The 23,580-nt window shown below is 43.8% G+C and overlaps 1 protein-coding gene across 1 annotated transcript in view; it reads right to left on the bottom strand.

Annotated features, from left to right (window-relative positions):
* The window catches only part of SMCHD1 (structural maintenance of chromosomes flexible hinge domain containing 1), a 383,867-nt gene that overhangs the window by 171,730 nt on the left and 188,557 nt on the right, over positions 1-23,580 (bottom strand). The window contains 6 exon segments of the mRNA XM_040432517.1: positions 1,208-1,349; positions 5,604-5,723; positions 10,921-10,998; positions 13,761-13,874; positions 17,530-17,612; positions 17,810-17,916. Of these exon segments, the coding sequence (XP_040288451.1) occupies positions 1,208-1,349; positions 5,604-5,723; positions 10,921-10,998; positions 13,761-13,874; positions 17,530-17,612; positions 17,810-17,916 (644 nt within the window).

Genomic DNA, 23,580 nt, shown 5'->3' with positions numbered 1-23,580 from the left:
TGTTTTTTATATTTTTTTTTATTTCACCCCACAAAGTTTTTTTCCCCTGTTTTCCAATACAAGAAGATATGGTAAATTAAACTGTGCCATTAAAAAATACAATGTGTATTGCAAAAAATAAGTCATCAAATGGCTATGTGAATGAAACATGTAAAAGGATATGGCTTTTGGAAGGTACAAAGGAAAAAACAAAAACACAAAACCAAACATTAGCCTGGTCCTTAAGAGGTTAAAAGCCACACCACATACATATACACTGTGTACATAAGATTTGGTAAAGGTCATTCACTTTGCTTGTACTGTATTACTCTGCAGATTTTCTGCATTAAAAACCACCCAGAAAAACTGCACGTAATCCGCATCATGTGTAGTTACCCTTAAGCCTCATGCACACGACCATATGTATTTTGTAGTCCGCAAATTATGTCCTTGTGCATTCCGTATTTTGCGGAATGGAACAGCTGGCCCCTAATAGAACAGTACTATCCTTGTCTGTAATGCGGACTATAATAGGGCATGTTCTATTTTTTTGCGGAACGGAAATACGGACATACGGAAACAGAATGCACACGGAGTAACTTCCGTTTTTTTGCGGACCCATTGAAATGAATGGTTCCGTATACGGTCCGCAGGACAAACGGAGCGGACGAGGAAAGAAAATACGTTTGTGTGCATGAGCCCTTAATCTGTAAGGATATGGATTCAGAAACATATTGACCATAGTCAATATAAAGTCAAGTGATGGTTATCAATAGCTATGGACAATGGCTGCTATCAGTATTTTTTTTACCCAGCAGCTGTGCAGTCTAAGCAAGAAATAGGTGAACAAATTAAATGAGTACTCAAGCCTAAAACATTTACCATCTGGATAGGTAATTAACGTTAGGCAGGTGGGCTCTGAATAATAGAACCTTCACTGCCCTAACATTTATCACCTATCTAGTGGAGAAATTCTTTTTTACACTATATATTTCAGGTACAGCTTTGCCGAGATAAATTAATTTTTATATTTATGTACATTATCTATTCGGAGCACCAAGGGGCTGGCCATAGTGCTAGAAGCACAGGAGCAATATGCCTGGTTTATAAGGGTTGATCATGCTGACAGATGCTTGTTAAGGCTATTCTGATCTACATATTAACAATGTTTGCATGGGGTTAGGACACAACATAATAACACATTCAGATATCTAAGTAACCACTGTACCTTCCCTCCAAAACTGGCTTACTGTCTGCCGAAAGCAATGTAGAATGGCCAAATTCATCCTGAACATTTAACGGTATATTGAATGGTATTCCAACTTGAACTTGATCCAGGGATCCAACAACAAATTTAAATGGTTTGCCCTCTTAAAAATAAAAATAAAGAAAGAAAATGGTATAATCTGGGCAAAGCAGAACTTTCAAGGTCCATTGCATGTTAAAGGGGTATTCTGGCTATATTAAAGGGGTATTCCTGTTGTTAGAAGTTATCTCCTATCCACAGGACAGGGGATAACCATCAAATCGGTGGGGGTCTACCGCTGGGACCCACCAATCACAAGAATGGGGGCCCAGTACACCCTGCAGCCCCCCTCAAATGAATGGAGCGAAATATCGGGCATGCCCACTCCATTCATTTCTATGGGAATTCTGGAGGTAGCCAAGCATTGTACCCCAGAACAACCAAAATACCCCTTTAAGTTATCCCCTATCCTTTGAAAGGGGTTGTGTACCTCGTGAAGCAACAAAATCACTGAAAATAATATCTTACAGACAGTTGCTATAAAAGAAATATCACTGAGGGCAACTTCCTAAAACTTAACTTTTAATCAATTTATCATAAAATATATCCAGTAAATCAGGTCCCTACAGGACCAATATAGCCGTAGTACAGCAATTAAATCGGAGAGCTATCACACAAGGACGGCTAGCTATTAGAGAAGACGGGTAGCGCAGACGGAACAGCACTTGATGGTAGGAGTATTCTGTCCACGTGCCTCGGCTAACCTGTCCTTATGCAGCCCTATAACTTATCTGATACAATATACACAATCACTTATCTGATACAATATATAAAGTCCCGACGCGTTTCCATCTGTAATAAACAAGGTTTGTCAGGGGACGGATGGTATCAGTCTAATAATGGGATACCAAAGTGTCCAAAAATACAAGAGATAGGTAACAAAAACTGGAGCGCCCCAAACCTGCAGTGGTCTGTGATGGGGTAAAGAGACAGTGGTTGGTCTCTGTTACAGATACACAATATGATACTCAATTAATTCAGAAATAATGCAGTTAACTTATCTGATAATGGTAGACGTAAACATCATCCTCTCACAGACAAGCATGCATGGTTGGAGGGCTCCAGGGGGCCAAAGATGCAGCTTTGTGGGACATGCACTGCCTGCCGCTTTTTGAGAAATACGAAATTCAACACTTGCTCAGTTACAAATAAAAAGTATGATGTAAGGGACTTTGTGAACTGCAGGAGCAAGGGGGTTGTGTACCTCTGTCAGTGCACTTGCCCCCTGGACTACGTTGGGAAGACATTCAGGGAATTTCGCCGATGCGTCTTAGAACATATAAATGACATCAAGAAAAATAATAACACTCTGGTAGCTAACCATATCTGGGAATGTCATGGTGGGGATTTGAACTCACTGACATTCTCAGCATTGGAACTGGTGAGTCCTTCTCCTAGAAAGGGTGACTGGGATCATAGAATTAATGAGACACTCACTTTTTCCTGCTTTATTTGAATCCCCCGTGTTATCCCATACATATGGTCAGTCTCCTTTCTGCGTTTAGTGCTCCACCTCCCATGTCAGACGGAAACAATTATCGACACCTCCCCCTGTATAGTAGATCCGCGTCTGTTACAGAGCATATGTGTACTAGTTTTATGCCCTGTGATATGATGCGGTCCATATAGTCAGCTATATTTGGCATGCTGTCCCCTCTCTATGTATTCTGAGGGTTTTGGCTTATGAACCTTTTGTTTTACGTTACCCCCGTTTGTATAATTGAGAGATATAGGACCCCCCCACAATTGGTCTCTTTCTGTGATCACTAGAGGATGTGGTGCTGATGGGGTTAATTTTCACATATTCCTCCGCTCACGCCATGTCCTCACTGGTCATTATGGACCTTGCGTTCCACACCTAATAAGGGTGAAACGCACGACCATCTTGGATGCGATCACATGAGCATACCATGTGATCGCAATTTGTCTGTATCTCCAGCGAGATATCGCGGGATCTCATTGTGCAATATGCGATCCAGCGCGTCGCTTTTTCAATGGACTGTTTAGTCTGCCGCATGTGCGGAGGCGCTCCACGTGGATATGGTGTGGAGCACACCCTTATTACTCTTCCCTCCCAGTGAACTCACTGGGGGTTTAGGGGGCGAGAACAGGGGGAGGAGCCCGGGGGATGACTTGCCCAATAGCTGCACATACAAGGGTCACGTGACCTGGATGGGCAGTTTGCTAGTCTGAATCCACCTATGGGGCGTTAGTCTGCCCAAGATCCTACATTTAAAACGGAGTACATTCCCTTAAACAAATGGAGCTACATCTTTGGCCCCCTGGAGCCCTCTAAGCATGCATGCTGGTCTTGAGAGGATGATGTTCACATCTACCGTTATCAGATAAGTTAACTGCATTATTTCTGAATTAATTGAGTATCATATTGTGTATCTGTAACAGAGACCAACCAGTCTCTTTACCACTGCAGGTTTGGGGCGCTCCAGTTTATGTTACCTATCTCTTGTATTTTTGGACACTTTGGTATCCCATTATTAGACTGATACCATCCGTCCCCTGACGAACCTTGTTTATTACAGGGGAAAAGCGTCGGGACTTTGTATATTGTATCAGATAAGGGATTGTGTATATTGTATCAGATAAGTTATAGGGCTGCATAAGAGGTTAGCCGAGGCACGTGGACAGAGTACTCCTACCATCAAGGTGTATCTCTGGGCTGAGCAGATTTTTCTAGGGTAAGCATAGGGGCAGGCATAGGTATCTCTGATGTGCTGTTCAGTCTGCGCTACCCGTCTTCTCTAATAGCTAGCCGTCCTTGTGTGATAGCTCTCCGATTTAATTGCTGTAGTACGGCTATATTGGTCCTGTAGGGACCTGATTTACTGGATATATTTTATGATAAATTAATTAAAAGTTAAGTTTTAGGAAGTACCTCGTGAAGCCCCACAAAATGAATGTAGAGGCTGTTCCATTTCGGGGGTCTCCATGTGGTACAGGGCCCTAGTTTTTGTGATTAATGGGGGTGCTACAGCTATAAATAGGGGATAACCTAATATAATTGTAATACCCTTTAATGAAGACCTGCCACCACTCCTAACATGTCTGGTTTAGAAAATAAATGTGTTCCGAATGAAATGACAATTTTGGAACATTTATACTTTTGTTTGTGCCATTTCTCTATTATTCCTGCCACTGTCAGACTGTCCAGGGACATACCCCCAAGGGGTCATACCCATTTGTACCTTTATTCTCTTCTAATAGGAATAATACAGGAACAACACAACATAAGTTATAAGAAAAGATGCTCCACAATTGTTATTGAATGGCGAATCCAAGCAGGCACTAAAACAGGCTGTCAGGAGAGGTGACAGGACTCCTCTGATGGAAAACTGAACACAGAACATGGACAAAAAGTAGCTCAGCATTTCCTCTATTCCTCCTACTTGTCCTGTGTAAGGCTGCAGCAGGCCAAAAAGAATAAGTCCCACCCACTCATCAGGCCACCAGCCATAAATGGAACAGATCAGCAGTAGATTAACCCCTTAGTGACCGGCCTGTTTTCAGACTTACTGACCAAGCGTTTTCCTTCCCTTTTTCATCGCCTTCCAAGAGCTATAACTTTTTTATTTTTCCATCTATGTAGATATATGAGAGCTTAATCACTTAAGGGGGTTGTCCCACGAAAAATATTCTACAGTTTTCAAACCAGCACCTGCATCTGAATACTTTTGTAATTGGCTGTAATTAAAAATTTTATATAGCTACTGGGTTATTAAATAATATTTATCTGTATCGTGCCACTTAATTTCTTATTTCTTTGACCGGCTCATTTGGAAGGCTGCACATGCTCAGTTCCATCTTTCAAGCCGGCCCATCAGAGCTGGTGACGTCACCGAATACACTGCTGGGTGAAAATATGGGTATGTCCGGGTTCAGATCTGAACCCGGACAACCCCTTTAACTCCAGGCACGTCTGGGATGGTCACTTTAACTCGATTTTTTGTATTCTGTAATGTGACTTTGTTTTGCTAACGCTTTAAGCCTTTCAAGATAACACTGGCTACATCCATATGAGAGCTAGTGAAGACAGCAGCATCCTGGCCTCTGAAATTTAATGAAAATGGAGACTTCAGACTGAAACTTGTGGTTACCTAAATTTAAGAAAGGTTTACCATAAAAATGTATTTGATCTATGTGAGTGGTTTCCATAGCCTTAGAACCTTAAATAAAAATATAAAAACACTTATGAAAGAAAAGAAAAATACACACTGTGGGACCAATCTTTAGCAATTGTTTTAATCAGAATGGATACACCAACACAGAAAGCTACAGATGCACAGGAGCCACAGACACTTACCCACAATCTTAAACAAAATGTTTTTGGAAGGCAGAGGTTTTTCCCCATATTTGTCAGCATTACTTTCATTTAAAACAACTTGAAGTTTCAGTGTATAATCACCAAGCTTCGCAATGTTCTCTGAAATAAAGACAAAGAACCACCATTGGGGGAGATCAGTTACATCACAGTTTTTTGTCTCTTACAGTGCTCCTCGATGCTATAGGCAACAAAGACATTTTTCTTCTAGACACTTTTCATAAATATCCACCATTATCTTACACAAGAAAATCTAATTTCAGTTATGTGATAATATGCATTAGGCGGCATCACTGCCTGCAACTACACCTTGATTGTGTAATAAGCCACCACAAAACTAAAACTTTTTTTATATTGTTTACAGTGCTGTTTTAAGGGTTGAAACTGGGAATATATCCACAGATCCATGGTTAATCTGTCAGGTCTGCCAGGTTGGCAGTTTTAACATTATTTTGTGGGATCTATTTTTACGGCATTCAATTTGCGGTATAAATAACATGATCATTTTATTATGTGGGTCACTAAAATTATCATGATGCCGCATTTATTTTTTAAAATATTTTTTCTCTCTGTCAGATCATGCACTGCAGCCCTGTAAAGAGAGGGTTTTAATTTGTTTTTGCCTTTAACTTTATGTAACTGCTTAGTGATGTCTATACCTGGCAGCACTTCTGCAGTATGAGGTACAGTAACTGTACATGTGTACTAACCTTGAGGAGGGGCTAGAAGTGTAGAAAACACTAAGGCCTCTTTCACACGGGCGAGTTTTCTGCGCGAGTGCAATGCGTGAGGTGAACACATTGCACCGGCACTGAATCCGGACCCATTAATTTCTATGGGGCTGTGCACATGAGCAGTGATTTTCAAGCATCACTTGTGCGTTGCGTGAAAATTGCAGCATGCTCTATATTGTGCATTTTTCACGCAACGCAGGCCCCATAGAAGTAAATGGGGCTGTGTGAAAATCGCAAGCATACGCAAGCAAGTGCGGATGTGGTGAGATTTTCACGCATGGTTGGTAGGTGAAGATCGGGATGGGGACCCGATCATTATTATTTTCCATTATAGCAAATAATAGCATTCTTAATACATAATGCTTAGTAAAATGCGTAGCGGATCTCCTCTTCTTTCTTCAAGGACCTGGGTGAAGGACCTTTGATGACGTCACTGCGCTCATCACATGGTCCATCACCATGGTGATGGACCATGTGATGAGCGCAGTGACGTAATCAAAGGTCCTTTACCTAGGTACTGAAGAAAGAAGAGGAGATCCGCTAAGCGACGAAGTGGATGGGGTCAGTTAAATTTGTTTATTATTTTTAACCCCTCAATGGACATTTTACTAAGCATTCTGTATTAAGAATGCTACTATTTTCCCTTATAACCATGTTATAAGGGAAAATAATAAAATCTACAGAACACCTAACCCAAACCCGAACTTCTGTGAAGATGTCCTGGTTCGGGTCTGGGTACCAAACATGCCGATTTTTCTCACGCGCATGCAAAACGCATTAAAACGCTTTGCACTCGCAAAGCGTTTCCGTTGCCGGAGCTGCCTGCCGGATCCGGAAATCCGTATGCAAACGGATATCTTTTTTTTCTGGATCCGTTAGACTTATTCATTGAAATACCGGATCCGTCTTTCCAGTATCATCCGGAATAACGGATCCGTATTTAATTTTTCCAAAGCTAGAAAGAACTGCGCATGCACAGATCGGAAACCCGGGTCCAGCAATTTCCAGAACACTTGGTACAGGATCTGGCATTAATACATTTCAATAGAAATCCGGCGAGTGCGGTAGTGTTCCGGGATTTTGTCCGGTCAAATACCGTACAAGGGACGAATGGAAGACATCCTGATGCATACTGAACAGATTACTTTCTATTCAGAATGCATTAGGACAAAACGGATGCGTTTTTTTTTTTCCAGTATTGAGACCAGATCTCAATACCGGAAAAGAATAACGGTAGTGTAAAAGTACCCTTAGTTTTGGAACAGAAAACGCAGCTCCATTGAAGACATCACTACGGTAAGATGCCTTGCTACCATCACCTCTCTGTATTATATGGGCCTTGGCCGAGTGCCATGTTGGGTGCTGGTTGATGAGAGCTCGGTCATTTGCTCGTACAACTCTTGATGACCCCCGCTCCTCTTTCAAACTGGGTTAGAACACAGACAGCTAAAGGGGAAAGAGTTGCCTTAACTCTTCATATCTTAGGTAGCAGCTAGATACATGGGCCTGGTCTTGCTAGAAAGCTGACAATGTATGTAACTGCATTGGGAGATATAGATGTTATTTAGTAGTAATTCTGCTGTAATTCTTCATGTTTTAAAGCTTAGACTGTCGGTGTTATAACAAGACCAGGCCAATATCTCTATCTGCTACCCAGCTCGAGATATGAGGAGGTTAAACCAGCCCCTCCCGCCTCCTGACTCTGCTGCCTGAGCTCCACTTGTGCTGAACTGTTAAGTACTTTTCTCAAAGCCCTAGCAGAGCTCCTGAAAAGTATGTTTTAGTAAAAACTTGTATTCCTATTGAAATAATTCTGGAGCTTTTTCTAATACGTTTGTGTTGCTAAACTGTAATTTCTTCTGGAAAGGTTACCAATTCCCTTGTGAATGGGGTATGTCCCTACACAGTCTGGCTTGATCCAATCAATGCAGTGTGAGACTGTGTAGGAACACATCCTATTGACAGAGGCAACATCACGTTATCAATGTGTTCATAGATTTCCAGGAATCAAAACCAATTGTGAGTTATATGTATACCAAGAGTTCTTAGAATACAGAGCAAACAATGCAGAGTTATGAGGAAAGAAAGGGGTTCTCCAAGACCACAAACCCCTTTTCAGATGGCCAGGCAGAGTATAAATGTTAAGAATAAAAACCTGTACTTCAGGTCCAGTGCAGAGTTCCCTTCTCCTCCACCTCCAGTCCCTACTGCACCAGAATTGTGACTAATCAGGCTCAGTGTTAAATGCCATACCTACACATGTCAGCACTGAGGTTACTGATTGGCCAGCAAAGGTGAAGTACATGTAGATGCCATCTCACACTTCAGTTCCAATGGAGGCCAGATAGATGGAGAAGGGAGTTCAATAGTGGACCCAGAGCACCAGCGACAGCTGCAAAAAAATTTTTTTAAACACTTGAATCTTGCCTGGCCATCTGAAAGGTGTTTGCAGACTCAGATAAGCCTTTTAAGAATTGATGACAAATACAAATATCAGTGGAACTGAAGCTCCTTATTAAGAGACTAAGGCCCCATGCAGACGAGCGTGCATGGATTAGGTACGGATGCGCTGCGTCTGCGATCAGGGAAAATCGTGCGAGTAGGTACGCAATTGCAGTCAGTTTTGACTGCGATTGCGTTCCGATGTTCAGTTTTTATCACGAGGGTGCAATGTGATTTGCACGCACGTGATAAAAAACTGACTGTGGTACCTAGACCCGAACCCGGACTTCTTCACTGAAGTTCGGGTTTGGGTTAGGGCAGAGGTGCACAACCTGCGGCCCGGGGGCCACATGCGGCCCTCGATATCATTCTGTGCGGCCCTCAACCATCTGGTGACAGACATGTATGTCTATGTCTTGTGGCTACTCACATGCATTTTTCATGTATTCTCCCATTAGATGGGAGTCCTGGAGGTGTAAGCCGACATTTATGGTGTATACTGTATGTACAATATGCAATAAATACAGTATATCAGCTGGTAATACCCCTTTAACTTTTATTTTCGGCCCATGGGATTCCTTCAGTCTGACAATGTGGCCCCCAACCGGAAAAGGTTGTGCACCCCTGGGTTAGGGTTTCTGTATATTTAAATATTTTCCCTTATAACATGGTTATAAGGGAAAATAATAGCATTCTTAATACAGAATGCTTAGAAAAATGTAGATTAAGGTGTTAAAAAAAGAAATAATATTTACTTACCTGTTTCAATTGATCGCGCAGCCGGCATCCTCTTCTTGCTTCTTCTTTCAGGACCTGCAAAAGGACCTTTGGTGCTGTAATCGCGCTCACCACGTGGTGAGCGCGGGGACGTCACCGAAGGTCCTTTTACAGCCAGGTCCTGCAAGAAGAAGATGAGCCCAGCTGCGCGATCAAGTGGATGAGGTGAGTTACATTTTTTATTTTATTTTTTTTTTAACCCCACAATGGACCTTTTACTTAGCATTCTGAATTAAAGAATGCTATTATTTTCCATTATAACCATGTTATAATGGAAAACAATAAAGTAGATAGGGTCCCGGGTAACTCATCCCTCGTCTCCTTAGCAACCATGCGTGAAATTCGCATTGCATCCGCACTTGATTGCGGATGCTTGCTATTTTCACGCATCCCCATTCATTTCTATGGGGCCTGCATTGCGTGAAAAACGCAGAATATAGAACATGCCGCGATTTTCATGCAACGCACAAGTAATGTGTAAAAATCACCGGGTCAAGCAGTGGTCAGAATCTCTCTTTACTGAGGCGGGTAGGCCCGTATTTATGCAGGTCCCCATCTGGTGGACACTCCCCTAGGGGAACCAGATGGAAGACTGTGACACAGGACAGATAAGCAGCAATTCAGGATACACATGTGACACAGGACAGATGAGCAGCAAATCAGGATACACAGACACAATACATCCCCAGAATGCATCCTGGTTTCCTCCTCTCTGCCCTGGAGACAACCGAGGAGTAATTCAATTATCTCTCAGGACAAAGGGACATCGCCAGTGTACACGTGGGGACAATAGGACAGAAATAACTATTCAAAAATACAATGTCACAACCATTACAGTAAACATAGACATTTAACATATCCCCAGAAAGCTCAGGTCTGAGTGCATATTATTAGGAGTAATTCAATTATCTCTCAGGACAAAGGGAAATTATTAGGTGAATGGCACTCAGACTACACGAATACAGTAGAATCGTCATGGAGCCAAATTCTTTCACAAAGTCTTTCGTTATCCGAATGGGCTCCATGGCATAGCTATCTGGGGTATCACTGTTCAAATAGGGCAAGTACCAAATGACCTGGCTTTCATGTCTTTGCAGGGGAAAATCAAGCGTTTCAACATGGGGCCATAGTCTAAAGGGAGAAGGCAGGCAACCAGGCTTCTCCAATGCAATGTGGCGAGATTGGTCTCGTCACATCACTGTATGGGGACGGATCTCCGTACAGCATTATTCCAAAGTTTTGAACAAAGCGACTTTGGATGAAGCAACCGAAGCTCGCTTCACTCATCACTAGTTTCAATCTATGTAAAACATAATTCTAAAAGATATTCTTGTCCAATAGCTTACCCATTTTCTTAAACCAGTACGGCCATTTTCCTCCATGCTGACTTATATGGGAAATAATTTCTTTATCTCCACTTGGTGCTTCAATAAATGTGCAAAAACAAAATATCAGCAGTGTAAAGCTTGAGATTAGTGTTAACTGTTAGGGTCCATTCACACGTCCGTATGTGTTTTGCGGATCGGCAAAACACAGACACCAGCAACGTGCGTTCCGCGTTTTGCGGACCGTACATCGCCGGCACTCTCATAGAAAATGCCTTTTCTTGTCCGCTATTGAGGACAAGAATAGGATATGTTCTATTTTTTTGCGGAACGGAAGTGCGGATCCGGACAGCACATTCCGACCCCATTGAAAATGAATGGCAAACACTTAAAACCGATTCAAAACAGCCAACAGGGCGAACAACAAAAAAAGTGCTCCACTAACATCATAATTAGGGATGAGCGAATCGACTTCGGATGAAACATCCGAAGTTGATTCGCATAAAACTTTGTTTCAACACTTTGCTGCTGCAGATCATCATAATACACACCTCAATTGCTGCTAGACTATACTGATATGTGAACATACCGTAACACAGACTAATGTTACAGTACATACACAAGACCTAAATTAGACTGCCTCCTACCAATATTAGTCAAAACCCATATGCTAATATACAGGGTGGCCCACAAAAATGTAGCCAGTCTCCAGTGATAGTATGATAAAATGAACGAGCAAGTGGATTGTGATTCAGAGGACCAGTACCTTGTATTCTGGGAATTTACGTGACCTGATAACTGAAACCAAACTTCGTCCATCATGAAGTACAGCAATGGGTCCAAATGTCTGTCAGCAATCATAGTCAGCAACCAAGTCCAATAATTTACACATTTAGTTTTGTCAGACTCTTTCAGTTCCTGCACAAACGTTATTAGGTACGGTTTCAGGTTCAGAGATTTCAGCCCTCGCTGACACGTTTGTGATACACCAACTTGCTGAGACAGTCTTCGAGTACATTTTTGGGGCCTACTTGCAACCAGCTGCTGAATTTCATGCACATCTTCAGCCATCCTGGTCGATGGAGGCCTCAGTTTCTTCATGTTTGCAACAGAGCCAGTTTGATGCCATTTCCAAAACAGACACTAAATACAACGTTTAGTTGGTGGTTTTGTTCCTGGGTACCTGTCGGCAAAGGTCTCTTGTATTTTATTAATCGATCTGCTTTGCACATAGCCTTCCACAATCACTATTCCCTGTTCCAGGGAGAATACCATCTTTCTGACACAATAGGCCGCTTTTATCAAACTGAATAATAAATCAGTCTTAGTTGCCCATACCAACCAATCAGTGTTCAAGTTTCAGTTACTACAGGGCTCTGAAAAAATGAAAGCTGAGCTCTGATTGGTTGATATGGACAAATAAAACAGATTTACTATTAGGCAGTTTGATTTGGAGACATTGGAGGTGGGCTACTTTTTCGTGGGCCACCCTTTATTATACTACAATGTAAGTATACACATGTATGTATTTTACATATAATTTTCTAACTCTGAATTACATACTGATATGGATTGCTGCTTAACTCTTTCACTACCGGAGGTTTTTTTGTTTTTTGTTTTTGTGTTTTCATTTTTCTTCCCCATCTTCCTTGAGCCATAACTTTTTTTATATTTCCGTTCACATAGCTGTATGAGACCTTATTTTTTGCAGGACAAGTTGTACTTTTTAATGCCACCATTAATTATGGCACAAAATGTAGTGGGAAGCGGAAAAAAAATTCCAAATGCGGTGGAATTGGAAAAAAAAGCAATTCAGGGACAGGACTCATCTCAGGTTAATTTGCATATGTATCAAATCGTTTTTTTCACACAATAAAAGCACACAATGCTATGGGGACTGGGTATTGCGGATGTGCTAGCGGCCATCTAGCAACCCATGTCCACAGCTCTATACACAAAATCCAGGTGACAGTTTCCCTTCAAGTTAATATTTTCCTCCCACATTTAACCCATAATAAAAGGCTATAGCCTTACTATATTGAGAATACACATTGCTGGTTTATTCACAGGCATAATATATGATTATAAAAAAAACAGTAATACATATTAGCTTTTTAAGTAGATAGATCAATATAGTAACATAGCCTTTTATTATATATTAAATAAGGGGGAGAGAAAAATAACTGAAGAAAAAAATCTAGAAATTTTTCCTGGGATGTGAACCTGGGACATCTACATGCAAAGCTTCCCATTTACCTCCAGGCTACAGCATTATCATATTGAGAGAAGTGGTTTTCTATACTTAGAAACCTAATACATATTACTGCTTTCTTTATAATCATATATAGTGCCTGTGAATAAATCAGTAATATGCATTAGCTTTCTAAGCATAGAAAACCACTATTCTAAACATGGTACGGCTACAGTAAGTAGTGTATATGATATGAACATGCTAGGACACAGCTCTCCGTTCAGAATGCTGATGTCTAGCCCTGTCAATCAAGGGGACAGGGGAAGTGTGCTGAGCAGAGTGAGGTTACAAAAGCAGTGCTCCAAGGATTCTACCCCCAATGCTCTAACATGCTCATTTTCTTATGAATAAAAATGAAGATATATCTGCAGTTTAACATACAGACAAAAGAAAGGTAAGCTTTTAATCAGCAAGATCACACCTACCAGGGGTAGTTTGCCTGGTTTAACAGAGGCTCTTTAAAATCCATGTCAGAAACGCACCAAAAATTGTAAATCTGCACTTGTGTGTCAAAATCCATTTAACATTTCATTTAAGATTTTCATTTGGATTTGATGCGGACTTCATCCTCATAAAAATCTGCGACATGTGAACTTCTAAACATACTTACAATGCAACAGAACTTTTAATTCCACCAACAGCTTCTTTGAAGCGGCGTGACTTGTACCAGGAAGTTTTTGCACTGCTTCTCCTTTCTTGTTCAGAATTTCAACACGTAAAGTTCCTAGAAACATTCAAGAACAAAAGTAATAAAATATATCTAAGGGCTCTTTCACACCTGCGTTGTTGTCTTCCGGCATAGAGTTCCGTCGTCGGGGCTCTATGCCGGAAGAATCCTGATCAGGATTATCCTAATGCATTCTGAATGGAGAGAAATCCGTTCAAGATGCATCAGGATGTCTTCAGTTCCGGAACGGAACGTTTTTTGGCCGGAGAAAATACCGCAGCATGCTGCGCTTTTTGCTCCGGCCAAAAATCCGGAACACTTGCCGCAAGGCCGGATCCGGAATTAATGCCCATTGAAAGGCATTGATCCGGATCCGGCCTTAAGCTAAACGTCGTTTCGGCGCATTGCCGCATCCGACATTTAGCTTTTTCAGAGTGGTTACCATGGCTGCCGGGACGCTAAAGTCCTGGCAGCCATGGTAAAGTGTAGTGGGGAGCGGGGAGCAGTGTACTTACCGTCCGTGCGGCTCCCCGGGCGCTCCAGAGTGACGTCAGGGCGCCCCAAGCGCATGGATCATGTGATCACATGGATCACGTCATCCATGCGCATGGGGCGCTCTGACGTCATTCTGGAGCGCCCGGGGAGCCGCACGGACTGTAAGTATACCGCTCCCCCGCTCCCCACTACTACTATGGCAACCAGGACTTTAATAGCGTCCTGGGTGCCATAGTAACACTGAAAGCATTTGGAAGACGGTTCCGTCTTCAAATGCTTTCAGTACACTTGCGTTTTTCCGGATCCGGAGTGTAATTCCGGCAAGTGGAGTACACGCCGGATCCGGACAACGCAAGTGTGAAAGAGGCCTAAGTCGAAGAAAAATAAACTACTCCACTGCACCTTAGCTATTTTCAAAGCCAGTAGTTTATTTGTAATCAAGTACTTGTAACATGCATAAAACTCATCTACTGTAGACGTATGTACAGTTCAAACCTTTCTAGAAATGTTAATGTCAACAGGTCCAGGGAAAATGGTGTGCCATAGGCGAGACGTGCACCTGTATGACATGTCTATGTTCGTAATACCCCCTATATCTTGTAGCACAACAAACATAGTCAACAGCTCAAGTAGTCAGTTTAAAATGTACATGTACAAAGATGCACAACAGGTTTGATATTTAACACTGCAACATGGTTTGTAAGGCTGAAAAAAGGCATCAATCCACCCAGTTCAGCCTGTTATCCTGCAAAGATGATCCAGAAGAAGGCAAAAAACCCTCATAAGGTAGATGCCAATTTTCCTCATTTTAGGGGAGTATACTGTCCTCTGTGTTAATTACTTTAAACAGTTTATTATTGTCAGCACAAAATTGATATTTTACTGTGCAACTTCTCTACAAGATCTTTAATAAATATAATAGAGAATAGGACCCAATTCTGACCCCTGTGGTACCCCACTAGTGACGGTAACCCAGTTTGAGTATGTACCATTAATAACCACACTTTGTTTTCTATCACTCAGCCAGTTACTTACCCACCTACACATATTTCGCCCCAGTCCAAGCATTCTGATTTTATGTGCTAACCTTTTATGTGGCTCAGTATCAAATGCTTTGTACAAGTCAAGCTATATGACTTCTATTGACTTACCCCAGTTGAGTCTTGAACTTACATCTTTATAGAAAATGATTAAATTTGTTTGACAGGTTCAATCTCTCAAAACCTGTGCCGATACAGCATTATATACTTTATTTCACACCATGCAACAGAACAGTCTAGACACTAAAGTCTGCGCCATGGCATATTTACAGTGCAATCTGAAGCTGGCTGCCCTACCGATCAGACAGCCAATTGGGTGTCCTGCTGTGGAAGACTGCTGGGGCCCTGGAGAGAAGGCATAACTGGTTATCACCATTGTTTTCTCTATTTTCACATACACAGTGCTCTATTCATTTCAGTGGTGATGTGACTGGTCACAAGAAACCAACCTGCTGATACTAGGAGGCTGCTGCTAGGTCTAACAATGTCCTCACTTCCAGATATATCAGGGAAGATCCTGGCTTGATGGAAATTACATCAGAGGTTCCTGGGATAAAGACCTTTGGGCTGGAAACCAGCATTTCTATGCTCAGTATGGGGTAATCAGAATGACACTGGCTTATTCCTTCCGAATTTTCTTGATTACTGAAGGAATGAGAAGAATAGGTCTATACAATATCTGCTCAGGAAATCCGACCTTTGGTTGTCTGAGCCTCTCAAGTAGACCACTGAGATTGATAGAACTGAGTTTTCTGTCCAAGGACTTTAGAAGAGGAAACTGTATTCTTCCTTGATGTCTGAGAAAAGTCACGGTTGTCAAACTGATAGAATTCTTACATGATGGCCTCTGAGAATTGATTCCCCTCATTTCAGGGTTTCCTATACAGCCCGAAGATGCCTTGCTGGCATCTGTGGATATTAGGATGTAAGGACTCCGATTCCAAAGAAATCCCTTTTCTAGACCACCGGGAGGACAATATAAATTTTTGAAGAAGCCAAGTGTGATATTGGCTTCACAACATTATATTTATGCATCAAAAACCCTCATGGCTTCCCTTAACAAACAAGTATTCTTCCTCCGGAGAGCACATATTTTCCTCCTGATAGAAATATGTTGAGATAAACAACAGAAAAGAATGTTGAATCTAGTAGAGTGCCTTGAATTATTTTTTGGTATCCGGAAGAAAGCCCAAGTATGGAACAATGACAACATCTTTTTGTCTGAGAAAGGACATCATTTTAACTATCAGTTTTGAGAAAAGACAAGGAGCAGAGGCAATTCCAAATTCCACTTTCCAATTCTTTCCCCAACCTTGACTGGGAATCTGAGAAATTGTTGAAATTTTGGATGAATGGCGAAATGATAGTATGCATCCCTCAGGTCTATAGTACATATGACTGCATCCTATACAGAGGGGTACAGTTGATTTAAACCATCAATATTTTATCCATTTGTTCAATAATTTTATATTTATTATCATTCTTTAAGTTCTGTACTAAAAAAAAGTCTAGAATAATGTCCCTTGATTTACCCAGACTGAGGAAATTGAATCACAGCTCCATAGATGTATGAGCGTAGTAGAAAGGATTTTTCTGGTGAAGGAGACTCAAATTCTATTTTGTAGCCGTCTTTTATAATTTGTAAAACCCATGAATTATCTGTTACATGAGACCAGGCTGATAGAAAAAAACAAAAAACAAAACTAAGTCTTCCTCTCATATTTGAGTCCCTGCTTATGTTTTGAATTGGGGTAAAGCAAGAAACCTCTACCTTTGCCTCCTTTATGGAAGCTTTATCTCACCAACTTTCCATTATCTTTAGAGGTCTGACTGTGGTACTGATACCTTGACTTAAGAAAAAGAAGTGAGACTTTTGGCTGTTCTTCTGCAAAACCCTTTTTTCTTCTCTGTTTGTGTGAGGGCTTTTTAACTTCTCTGAGTTCCTTTCCCGACAGAGAACAACCTCCACTGGTGCTGTCATGGAGGGCATCCTGGAAATATTTATTCCGCCCAATCGTTCTTTCCCCCAACATCATCCATTGTGGAAGAGTTGTGAGCAAACCATACACACTAGAGTGTATACAGTAATGTGTATCGGGGCCTGTACACTGGTGTATGAAATGCCAGTCTTAGTAAATTCTCACCAGTACTTCCAACATTTAAACAGAGTAACTTACCTATAACAGCTCCTGCAGGTTTTATATCATTTTCTTCCAAAGCATCCCCATCAGGCCATGAAATAGCCAATGTATCTGGCAACCTTACAAAAAGAAAAAAAATATAATATCACAGCTGATGTCAATACAACGCACATTCAAATCTATAAAATGGATGCAATTTGACCATGAAAAAAGGGAAGATTTTTTTTTTATAAAACAAGAAATGCAAATGGGGAAAAGAAATAAAACCCAGTATTGTATTTAAGTAAGTTCAAATAAGGGTCATTAAAAAACGTACTTTGCCATTTCATCTTCTATGTACTTCCTTATAGATGATCGTGCTACAATACGGTCAATCTTGCAAATTGGTACGCATTTCATCTCGTCATATAGCTCTTTTGGTTCCTAAAAAATAATGTTGAACTAAGTGACATCCTATAATACATTTGAGTCCCATGTCTTTGTCACAGTATCTAAAATAATTAGGTCTAAATGGAAGGCTACAGCAAACAATTTAAAACACATGCTTTGCATACTTACTATGGGTGTTTTAGGGTAAATTATTCTTAGATTAAAGAGCACAGGACCGCATGTGTTTTGAGGTCCGCATATTTGCAAAATATGAATACTGGCCGTATGTATCCAGCAATTTACGCGGTCCACATTGTACAAATGCATATTCTTGTCCGCAAAACGGACAAGAATAGGACAAGTTCTATTTTTTTGCAGGATGGACATACTGTGTTCTGTCTGCATTTTTTGCGGCCCCAAATTAAATGAATGGGTCTACATCCAATTCGCAAATAATGAGGTGGAAAAGTGAAGAAAAAAAAAAAAAAAAGGATGGTCATACGCATGAGGTCTTATTTAAATTATTCTTTTAACCACTTCCCTACCACCATATAACTTTATACAGAGAGGAAAACATTTTAAATCAGCTAAGCTGTTTATTATTTTAGCCGCTTCAAGATAAAGCCAATTTCTCGCTCATATTATTGGGGGACACAGGACCGTGGGTATAGCTTGCTGCTGCCACTAGGAGGCGACACTAGGCTGAAAACTGTTAGCTCCACCCCTGCAGGCTATACCCCCTCCAGCCTGGAGAGAGCATTTCAGTTTTTAGCTTAGTGTCGTAGGAGGCAGACCTCCCTGCTTAGCAGTGTGGCTCTTTTGGAAATTTTATTTTTATTTTTTATTTTATTAGGTTCATGGGGCACAGATTCGTCTCTGTCTCCCTGGGAGGCTAGCCGGTGTCGGTTGTCCCACCGCCTTGCCCCCCCAAGAAGACAAGTGGACCAGGGCAGCCCCGCCCCCTCGCTTCCTACCAGCAATAGGGCCACCTACTCACCAGCCCTATACTGCCCGGACCCCTGATGCCTTCTGCCAGCGGTCGTTGGGTGGCCCTGCTGGGACGACATCTAAGGGCGAAGTCCACAGAAGACAGGTGAGTATTACTCCCCTCTCTCCCTCCCTTAGCTCCTCACCCCTGTCTGCTGAGTAGTGATCTCCCTCCTGTGCCCTCAGCGGCGGTACGGCACTGCGGGGGTTAATGTCGGCAGCATCGCGGCTGAAGCAGCTCTGCTACTACAAGGAGAGCGGTCCAATCTCTCCCTCTTCAGCGCTCTTCCTCCCCACTTTAAGTCTCCAGGCATCTCCTGAGGCAACATGTTCGGCGCTATATTAACCCCTTCCCGTCTCATGGCGGCTCCTAGCATGCGAGCGGGGGGCGTGGCTTTTTCCCGGCCATTTCCTCACACGACCCGCGCGGGGCCTATTTTCCAGTGTGGGGGGCGGGGCCTATTTTCCCACCGCGGCACTCCGGAAGACCTCTCCAGCGCTCCCTTGCCAAAAGGACACAGGACCTGGGACTTCTAATGGTAGGAGATCGCTACCCCCTCCAGCATAGAGAAGCCACACAATGTCAGATCCAGCCAAGACCCCTCCCCAGGCACCCTGCAGGACCACTTATTATGCCTGCACTTCATGTTCTGTTAAATTCCCTTGTGGCCAGTCACTCTCTCTATGCTCTGCATGTCAGGCGGCCCCACAGAGCCATCCATCTATATTGTCACAACCCACAGAAGTTCAAGACCCCTCTGGCTGTGGAGAACCTGACTGGGCAAGGTCCCTGTCCCGGGCAGTAGAAGACCTCTCCAAAGTCTCCCATTCCACCCTTTCCTTACTGGGTCGTTTGGTAGAGAGATCACCCACAGTGCAGCTCTCACCTTCGCAAGGCGCACAAACTAGGAGCAGGCTTACTAGCAAGCGTCCCAGATCAGGTTGTCATTCTTCTTCTGACGCCTCTGCATCCCCTCCCCCTCTCGTTTTCCGATCTCAGACGTCCTCCATTTTAGGTGACGCACTATCAGATGGTGAGATTTCGGATTCAGATACGGAGATGGACCTGGAGCAGTCTTCCCAGATTGCGTCTATGGTAGATAGTCTGATTTCAGCTATCCGGGACACTTTCCAAGTTCAGGAGGAACTCCCCTCCACCAGCCACCAGGGAGTGTCGTTTTTGCGTACAAAGCAGACCCCTAAGTCCTTCCCTGTACACGACGACTTTTCCGTTGTCGCAAAGGCTTGGGACCAGCCAGATTTGCGCTTCATTGTCCCAAAGCGGTTAGACTTGCTCTACCCTTTTCCAACTGATTGTGTGGAAAAATGGGTCTCACCTCCGAAGGTAGACCCACCGGTCGCTCGCCTCGCAAAGAACACGACTATTCCGGTGGTAGATGGCTCCTCTCTCCAGGACCCAGTAGATCGGCGCATTGACTCGCTATCGAAGTCGGTCTTTGCAGCCAGTGGTTCAGCCTTACGCCCAATCTTCGCATCGGCATGGGTAGCCAAGGCGGTTTCGGAGTGGGGCCTCCGTTTGAACCAAGACCTTGCGACCAATCTTCCTCCGGCGGAACTCCAGGCCTTGGCGGTACAAATTTCGCAGGCAGGAAAGTACCTCTGCGAAGCGGCTCTGGACGCGGGGACGATGGTCGCCCGTTCCTCGGCTCTCGCGGTATCTATCCGCCGAGAACTGTGGCTTAAAGTCTGGTCGGCGGATTCATCCTCCAAACATTCTCTTTCAAGACCACCAAGGAGGGATTTACAGCCTTCCGGTGATGCAGGAGTCTGCGAAGATTTAGCAGTGGGCGGAGTCCCATGTTCCGATAATTTCGGCAGTCTTCATCCCGGGAGTGGACAACTGGACGGCAGACTTTCTCAGCCGGACAACAGTGGACCCGGGGGAAGGGGGTGGTCCCTCCATCCGGAGGGGTTCGAGGCCATCTGTCTCAGGTGGGGAAGTCCGGAAGTGGACTTGATGGCGTCCAGGTTCAATCACAAGCTCCCGTGCTTCCTCTCTCGCGCAAAGGATCCAGCAGCACACGGCGTGGACGCTCTCGTGGCGCCTTGAGACAGCTTTGCGTTTCTTTACGTGTTCCCACCGTTACCACTTCTACCTCGGATCCTACGCAGAATCAGGAAGGAAGGCATCAAGACGATCCTGATCGCCCAAGACTGGCCTCGACGAGCTTGGTACTCAGAACTCATTCTTCTGCTAGGAGATGCTCCGTGGCCTCTGCCAATCAGAACCGATCTACTCTCCCAGGGCCCAGTCTTCCATCAGAGTTTAGATACGCTACGTTTAACGGCGTGGCTGTTGAAACCTTTCTGTTGAAACGCAGAGGTTTTTCTGATGCAGTCATTCGAATAGGGATCGACCGATTATCGGTTTGGCCGATATTATCGTCCGATATTGAGGATTTTGAACGTTATCGGTATCGGCATCTATTTTGCCGATATACCGATAACGTATTGGGACACAGAACGCGCTGCTCTCAGCGCGTTCTGTGTTCCCTCCGCAGCACAGGGGAGAAGGAAGCAGTGTCTCCTCCCCCTGTGATGCTGCTGCCGCTGCCTCCAATGACAGGACGGAAGACAAGAGGAGGGGAGGGGCTGTGGCCGCTGCGCCACCAATGAAGATGAGTCTTTCATTAATTCAAATACAGGAGGCGGGAGCTGGCTGCAGAATCACATAGCCGGCTCCCGACCTCTATGAACGGCAGCTGCGGTCCGCGGTAGTTAACCTCTTAGGTGCCGCGGATCGCAGCTACCGCTCATAGAGGTCGGGAGCCGGCTATGTGATTCTGCAGCCAGCTCCCGCCTCCTGTATGTGAAAGAGAGGTATCTTCATTGGTGGCGCAGTGCGCCCCCCCCCCTCAAGCAGTGCGCCCCCCACCCCAATAGTAAAAACATTGGTGGCGCAGTGCGCCCCCCCCCCTCAAGCCCCCTAGTATTAGTCATTGGTGGCGCAGTGCGCCCCCCACCCCCATCCCAATAGTAAAAACATTGGTGGCGCAGTGCGCCCCCCCCCCCCCCCCAGTTCTAATCATTGGTGGCAGTGGCCACAGGATCCCCTCTCCCCTGCTCCTCCGATCGGAGCCCCAGCAGTGTAAGCCTGGGGCTCCGATCGGTTACCATGGCAGCCAGGACGCTATTGAACCCTGGCTGCCATAGTCAGCTCCATGCTGCTGTGTGCACAGAGCACAGGGCAGCAGGGAGAGTGCGAGATCCTATTAACTCTGATAGAGATCTATCAGGGTGAATGGGACAAGGGTTCTAGTCCCTAATGGGGCTAAAAGTTAGTAAAAAAAAAAAAAAAAAAAAAAAAAAAATTAAGTATAAATGAAAAAGATTTACAAAAAAAATAAAATAATAATACACGTTAACAATAAACATTAATTTTCAGCAGATTTGTGTAGGAAATTTTTTTTTTTCCTCAAAAATAAAAATACCCAGAATATCGGTATAAATTATCGGCTATCGGCCTGAAAGTTGACAAATTATCGGTATCGGCCCTAAAAAATCAATATCGGTCGATCCCTACATTCGAACCATGATTAGGGCCAGGAAACCTTCCTCTTCTAGGATTTACTACCGGACCTGGAAATCCTTCTTGCATTTCTGCGAGGAACGAGCTCTTCCTCCCAGGCGTTTTTCCCTTCCGACGGTTCTAGCGATCCTTCAGTCGGGATTGGACCTGGGCATGGCTCTCAGTTCCCTCAAAGGGCAGGTCTCGGCCATGTTCATTTTTTTCCAACGTACTCTAGCCGTCCTAGGTCCGGTCAAGACTTTCTTGCAAGGAGTAGCTCATACCGTTCCCCCATATCGGCCCCCATTACATTCTTGGGACCTGAACCTGGTTCTCGGTGCACTCCAGACAGCGCCGTTCGAACCTCTGAGTGAAGTTTCCGTCCGTCTACTTTCCTGGAAAGTGGCCTTTTTAGTGGCCATTACCTCTATTCGACGGGTTTCGGAACTGGCAGCTCTCTCCTACAAGGAACCCTTTTTGGTGTTTCACCAAGATAAGGTGGTTCTTCGTCCAGTGTCATCTTTTTTACCAAAGGTTGTTTCTGCCTTTCACGTGAATGAGGACATTGTTTTGCCCTCAGCCTTCTCATCCGTGGGAGGTCTCCCTCCATCGTCTGGATGTAGTACGGGCCTTGAAGATCTGTCGGTGGTGGCCCCCTTTAAACGCACTGACGCTCTGTTCGTTATCTCGGAAGGCCCTCGCAAAGGTTTGCCGGCTTCAAAGGTGACTATTGCTCGGTGGATTCGCTCGGCCATTGCCGAGGCCTATCGTTCCAGGGACAAGGTTCCTCCACACGGGATTACGGCTCACTCTACCAGAGCGGTCGGGGCTTCTTGGGCACACCTCCACCACGCTTCTGCGTCTCAGTTGTGTAAAGCAGCAACTTGGTCCTCTCTACACACCTTTACAAAATTTTACCGGGTGCATTCATTGGCCTCGGCGGATCCTTCTCTCAGCCGCAGTTCAGTGACTTCCATAGAGAGTTGGTTTGGGAGAATTTTGTTTCCCTCCCCGGGGACTGCTTTAGGACGTCCCACGGTCCTGTGTCCCCCAATGATATGAGCGAGAAAATGAGATTTTTGTGAACTCACCTGTAAAATCTCTTTCTCGCTTGATTCATTGGGGGACACAGCACCCACCCACATATTGTTGTGAGGCAAGTGGGGTTCCTGTTTTGTCTGTTGGGACCTTGTGTTTGGTTC

This window comes from Bufo bufo, chromosome 5 (genome assembly GCF_905171765.1).
Source record: "Bufo bufo chromosome 5, aBufBuf1.1, whole genome shotgun sequence".
In the NCBI taxonomy this organism is placed as follows: Eukaryota; Metazoa; Chordata; class Amphibia; order Anura; family Bufonidae; genus Bufo; species Bufo bufo.
Note: the sequence above shows the minus strand (reverse complement) of the source record. Positions and strands in the feature narration are given on the sequence as shown.